The 6,637-nt window shown below is 42.2% G+C and overlaps 1 protein-coding gene across 16 annotated transcripts in view; it reads left to right on the forward strand.

Annotated features, from left to right (window-relative positions):
• TLE1 (transducin like enhancer of split 1) overlaps nucleotides 1-1,031 on the forward strand; it is a 97,723-nt gene extending 96,692 nt beyond the window's left edge. For all 16 annotated transcript variants that reach the window (XM_021711261.1, XM_021711260.1, XM_021711265.1 and 13 more), the window contains one exon: nucleotides 406-1,031. In XM_021711261.1, the coding sequence (XP_021566936.1) occupies nucleotides 406-513 (108 nt within the window). In that variant the 3' untranslated portion in view covers nucleotides 514-1,031. The remainder of the gene's footprint in view (nucleotides 1-405) is intronic.
• The last annotated feature ends 5,606 nt before the right edge of the window (nucleotides 1,032-6,637 follow it).

A 6,637-nucleotide genomic window follows, 5' to 3' on the forward strand; every position in this document is an offset into this window, starting at 1 on the left:
ACAATTTGTTTTTTTGGTTTTTTTGAGTTGGAGTCTCACTCTGTCACCCAGACTGGAGTGCAGTGGCCGCTCCCGGCCACCGCAGCCTCGCCTGCTGGGCTCCGGCGATCATTCCGCCTCAGCCTTCCAAGTAGCTAGAACTACAGGTGCACGCTACCACGCCCGGCTGATTTTTGATTTATTGTAGAGATGAGGTCTCGCCAAGTTGCCCAGGTGGGTCTTGAACCCACGGGCTCAGGCAGTCCACTCACCTCAGCCTCCCAAAGTGCTGGGATTACAGGCTGAGCCACCGAGCCCAATCCACATCGTCCCCTTTGAAATCAGAAGTGAAGGTGCCTCAGGGCAAGCAGGGCCTCTGATTATCCTTGTTCCACATTAAACATGCGCCATTGTTTTTTCTTTCAGTCCAAAGAGTCCTCGTCAGTGCTTAGCTGTGACATCTCTGTGGATGATAAGTACATAGTCACTGGCTCAGGGGACAAGAAGGCTACAGTCTATGAAGTCATCTACTGAACACATTATGTGGTTTAACGTTTATAGTTGAATTGGGCCAAAATGTTTTGAATTTGTAGAAATAGAAAAGTTGTAACTTTAAAAGAAAAAAAAAACACGCATAAAAACCTGTTTCCAAACCTTGACACAAAACGACTTTGAGTCTACAAAGAGGAGGCGATGAGTTCATCAGCAGAAAGTCACCTATCTACCTAGACCAAATGGAGCGCCAAGGCCAAGTGGACAGAGGGCCAAGGGCTGTAGGATTGAGGAACGGAATCTGCTGACCCGCATTAGAGCCCGTTCTTTTCTTTCTGGGTGATCTGTGGATCACGCCTTGCCCTAGAGTGAGATTACCTTTCTGTTCCTTGCCGTTCACCTCACGTTCCGTCCTTCGTAGAGCAGTGGTGTCTCCAATGAACTTGTTTCCTGGTTTTGCATCTTGTGAAATGTTTTTTTGTATTTTTGTTGAAGGTTAAACATTTGTATAAATTGTAAATATATTTGGTTTATTACAGTAAAGGCTTTAGTACCAATAAGTGGTTTTCCTTTTCCTTTTTGTCGTTCTTATTAAAGCTCTGGGATCGTCAAGGTGGGTTTTATATGTGGAGGAAGTTTGGAAATGCGCTTTTTCTTTTATTAATATGTTTGGATGTGATTGCCACTGCACTAGCGTATGATAGTCCATGCTTAGTTTCCAGTAACTCACAAGCTTCTGAGTTACCAGAAACTTAAGATCCAGGAATTGTAATTGAAGATATATTAATGACGGTTTTGTTTAGGAAGCTAAAATTACTTCATCAAGATTCATTTTTTTTGTTATGATACCCTTGTGATTCAAGGTCACAAATTAAAACTCTGCTTTGTCCTGGTGATCCATTGGAAAGCAGAATATTCTTTTCTTGAGGAAGGCCCAAGTCTTTTCAAATCTGTATTCTCTCTCTTCACAAGCTTCACTTGGGTTTTGTGTTACAATCTGGAATGCACAGACAGCTGCAGAGTCCATTAACCTGTAAAAGCAAGGTGGGAAGTCAGCTGGTTTTGTCTTCATTAATACTTACTTGATTTATGCTGTTCATGCACTTGGGCCCACCACCCCCAGTGTATCGTCCCATTCTTCTCCTTTGGCTCTCCCTGCCGCTCCAGCCATTGTTATCTGTCATTAGTCTTTGGTCTTTATCTTTGTGGACATGCTTTTACTAATTTGATTAAACGAAATCTGAAATCTCTAACCCCGGGCTTTTAGTAAGTTACCATGTGCGTGAAAAAGCTACATGGCTCATTCTTTATATACCTGCTACTTACTGTTCTATTTTATGAAATAATGACTAATAATTTTAAGCTACTTCTCCTGGCTGCTTAAAAATAGCACCTAAGGAATTTTTTTTATATTCTTGTTTTCTTATGTGAGTTGTTGGCAGTTTGTTTTAATAGTTTTTGTTTGTTACGGAGACCTTGTTTTTTTATATGTTCAGAAACACTGCTTGGTTTGCTTTCTGCCATGAAAAGTTTTATGTACAGAGTTTATTAAATATTTTCACTTCTCGTTTAGCGAATGACAAAACCCTAATTACTAAAGCTGTTTTTGCTCTCATCCTTTCCTTGTATAAAATGAGGAAGGTTTCTATTCCACCGACTCAGATGGCTTGTTCACGGAGGGTTTACCTTTTCTGTTCCCTCTCTTCCCTGCCTTACTTCGCTATTTTCTCTGGTAGTAGGAGAGAGGTTCTGTTGCTGTGACAGAGACCCAACAGTACAGTGACTTAAAGACCATCGGCGTTGGTCTCCCTCTCACCTGAGACCTAGGCCAGCCATACAGCTCTGTGCTTGCAAGGTTTCTCCAGCTGCCGCCCCCAGTGGGGAAAGAATGGAAGTCCAGGGAAAGTAACGTGCTTCTAAGCAGGTGACTAGAATCTGTTCCACTACTTCTATCTGCCAGTCTTCCATCTGGCAGGGACTTCCATCATGTGGCAGTCCTAAGGGAGACAAGAAATGCAGTGTCTTACTGCAACCACCTGCCCTGGGGAAGGAGGACACGTGTGAAGGGATTCTCGGCTAATGAAATAGTCCCGTTTTCTGCTGGTGGATTTTCTCCCTTTATGTTCCCTCATGTCTTACAGTGTCCCAAGCTTCTCATATTCTTTCTCTGATAGAATTTTTTCTGAGAGTCTAGACCTTATTGAGATTCATGTTAAATCTGATGAAGCCACTTCCATTTGATTTTGGATGATGCACTGACTCTTGGTGGTAAGACTCCTGGGCATTGTGTTTTAGAGCAAGCCCGCCGCTCACGGGTGTTGAAATCCTGAGTGTTTCCCACTCAGATAATGAGAACAACAAGTCATGCCTCCCTTTCAGGGTCTGGAGATCAGCAGCGAGTATATGAGCAGGGTTGTGAGCGGTGACTGTTTCACAAATGTGGGTGCTGGTGGGAGAGTGAATTCTCCCTACCCTGTGACTGTGGGAGTCACCACTCCCCTCCCCCAGGACACTGCAACCACGTGACCGTTGACTCTCAGGAAGCCCAATGTTCATATACCTCTTGCCTTGGACATGGGTTATAAAGTGGGGTTCAACAAGTTCAGATTCAGCCAAACATTGGTCACAGTGCCAAGAGCAGTGTGCCAGGCACATATGAAAATGTCAGGAGGTGGTTGTCATCATTCCTGTTTAAGTTAACCAAGGTCAGGGAAGCTGCGTCCCCACGGCCTCACGGGAAATAGACCAAGTTCAGGTCTTACTATGAACTTTCAAAGCACTGAGAGTGGGCTGTGATGGCTCAGTCCCCTTAAGTACCACTCCTATGCAGTATTGCAGGTGTATATAGATAGGTTTGTGTTCATTCATTTCTAACTTAATGAATGTAAATATTTGTCTTCCTCATTTTAAAATCAACAGACCACATCTTACATATATTTATCTTTGTTTTTTAAAAATCCCTCCGTTCTTTGCTCATACCCTACATGTAGATTTCTACCATGTAGTTCTATGAAATTGCACTTAAAAAAATCAAAGTCCTAGTAAGAGTGGTTTACTAATAATACATTTTTTCATAGCTGGATGTTTCTGGCACTTAGGAGGACAACATATTTCATTAATATGAAAATTAACATTTATTAAATTGTTATTTGCAAAGTAATAGGGTAGATGTTTGATATAAATTCTTTTTTTTTTTTTTTTGAGTTGGAGTCTCACTCTGTCGCCCAGACTGGAGTGCAGTGGCCACTCCTGGCCACCGCAGCCTCGACCTGCTGGGCTCCGGCGATCCTTCCGCCTCAGCTTTCCGAGTAGCTGGAACTGCAGGCATACGCTACCATGCCCGGCTAATTTTTGATTTATGGTAGAGATGAGGTCTCGCCAAGTTGCCCAGGCGGGTCTCAAACCCGCGGGCTCAGGCCATCCACTCACCTCAGCCTCCCAAAGCGCTGGGATTACAGGCTGAGTCACCAAGCCCAGCTGATATAAATTCTAATAATCCTCACAGTGACTGAATGATGGGTTTTTTGGTTTTGTTTTTTTTTTTTTGAGTTGAGGATCCATCCTGTCACCCAGGCTGGAGTACAGTGGCCTGATCACAGCTCACTGCAGCCTCAACCTCCTGTACTCGGGCAATCCTTCCACCTTGGCCTCTTGAGTAGCTGGGACTACAGGTGTATACCACCATGCCTGCCTAGTATTATTTTTTTGTAGAGATGAGGTCTCACTATGTTGCCTAGGCTGGTCTCAAACTTCTGAGCTCAAGCAATCCTGCCCCAGCCTCCCAAAAGTGCTGGGATTACAGGCATGAGCCACTGTGCCTGGCCCAGATTCTTAATTTCAGCATGTTTAATTCCATCGAGACTGCTACCTCAGTCATCATGGCAAGGAACTTGAGTAGTGACATTTCATACTGTCTGCTGTGGACCCACGGGCTGTTGACTTCTCAAGGATGTCCTTTCTCCACTCTGGAGTGACATAGTCAGATCCACAGTTTCAGGATTCCCTGAGCAAAATGAAGCTCATATAAGGTCTTTTGCCCCAGGGAATGTACTAGTCCAATATCCAAAGCTTCTGTGCCTGCATATTTTAAACTGGCACTTAATAAACAGTTAAACGTTTTGTTCTTAATCAGGTACACATTTCTAGAGAAGTTGTCAAACTTTAGTTTGTGTCTGCATCACTGGGAAGACTAGTGAAAATTCGAGTTTCTGATTCTGTAGGACAGGGTGAGACCTAAGAATTTGCATTTCTAAAGCAAGTTCCCCGGTGGTCCTGAAACTGCTGGTCTAGGGACCACACTTGGAGAACTGGTGATCTAGAGCAATAATTTTTACAATAGGGCTATCCATTGAATAAAAACCATTAGGTTATATTCATATTTTCTTAAGACTGGAACCCTCCTGTATCTTAGACTTTGGGGCTGAGGTTTGAAGGGAAAATGACGATAAAGTGTAAGGCTTACTTTTTTTTTTTTTTTTTTTGAAATTGATTGACATCTGTTCTTTGGATAGTCTTTTATTTTATTTTATTTTGAGACAGGGTCTCACTCTATAGCCCAGGCTAGAGTGCAGTGGCACAATCCCAGCTCACTGCAGCCTTGACCTCAGGGCTCACTGTGTTGCCCATGCTGGTCTTGAACTTCTGGGCTGAAGTTGATTCTCCCCCCTTGGCCTCCCAAAGTGCGGGGATTATAGACAAGAGCCACCACGCCTGGCCTGGAGCAGAGTATTCTAATAGGCCTATTATAACAAGCCAAAATTGAGTTCTTAAAAATGTTGCTTCTTCACTTAAGCATAACTCAAAGCAGTATGAGTCTTTAAAGGTTCGGAAAACGTACCACAGTGACCTAATGTTGTGGAGGCCTCAAGAAAGTACATGGTGTTTAACTGGAATGGTGATACATAGTTAAAAGTTAGAATTCATTCTTTGAAAATTGAAATATTCAACTGTGTGTAAAACAGTAAACTGCTGACTTTATAGAGTGTTTTTATTCTTCAAATTATCATACCCAACCAGCCAGAATTTATTGAGGATGTGACTTCAGCCAGGTGGTCACTGGGCTGGTGACTAAGGTGGAGTTATTCCAAAGAGGGCGTTTGGGGAGGAATCTCCAGTGATCACGGAGGGAACGTGGGTGAGGCACTGCCCTAAGAAAAACAGCAGTAAAGCTGGGCAGCAGCTCCCAGCCATCTTGGATGTGAATCACAACTTGACATTGACTGGCCCTTGGCCCTTGACAACCAGTGATGATATTCCAGTAAGGGTCTAAAAGGACTGTTCTATGTCAGGCACCATGCCAAGGGCTTCCATATGTTCTTACATTTAGTTACTAGATTTGTCCATGAACATAATAATAACAACATTCCCTTTTGTTGTTGTTAAATCATAAAAGTCTCATACGCCTGATTTTTCCATTTGGAAGATTTAAAAAGGTGAAAATCTGTAATTGTTTCACAGAAAATATATTAATCATTTTTTTTATGCCAACCATGTCAAATAGAATCCAGATTATTTTTCATCGCTAACATTTGTTGAGTGTTTACTGCATGCCAGAGGACAGTTAAGCACTTTGCATGATTTCACTGAATTTTCACAAAAGCCTGAAGAGGTAGTTACTGGTTTCATGCTCATCTAACAGACTGAGGTGCACAGAGATTAACTAGCTTGAGATCACACAGCAAATTGCGACATCAGATTTTTAACTCAGGTGTTTAGTCTTCAAAGTTAATTCTACTCTTCTACCTTCAGATTTTACAGCCTGCTTCTCACTTTATTTTTCTTTATTATTTACAGTTTGCCCATTTCTCATTTGTTAAGTATGTAGGCCATCTTGAACGATAAGATATTATAATCCTCGTAGGATTAATCCCAGGATATGGAATTGTTGCATCAAAAGATACAGTGATATTTCAGATCTTTGATACTATATACTGCCAAATTGCATTCTAGAAATACTGAGTCTATTTATACTGTCTCCAGCAAAGCAAGGCAGTGCCAGCTTGTCTCGGGTCAACCTCATTAGTGTTCTTATTCCTAAAAAAAATGCTAATGATAGGCAGTAAATATCTTATATTCCCATTTAGTTTTGTTCTAGCTTAGATTTATTCTGTGAAAGAATCCCAGAGTCCGCTCACTGATTGTCTACCCCCATCCTTAGGAACAATGG

The sequence above is a fragment of the Carlito syrichta genome, unplaced genomic scaffold, assembly GCF_000164805.1.
Source record: "Carlito syrichta isolate Samal-C Ts95f unplaced genomic scaffold, Tarsius_syrichta-2.0.1 Scaffold301970, whole genome shotgun sequence".
Classification (NCBI taxonomy): Eukaryota; Metazoa; Chordata; class Mammalia; order Primates; family Tarsiidae; genus Carlito; species Carlito syrichta.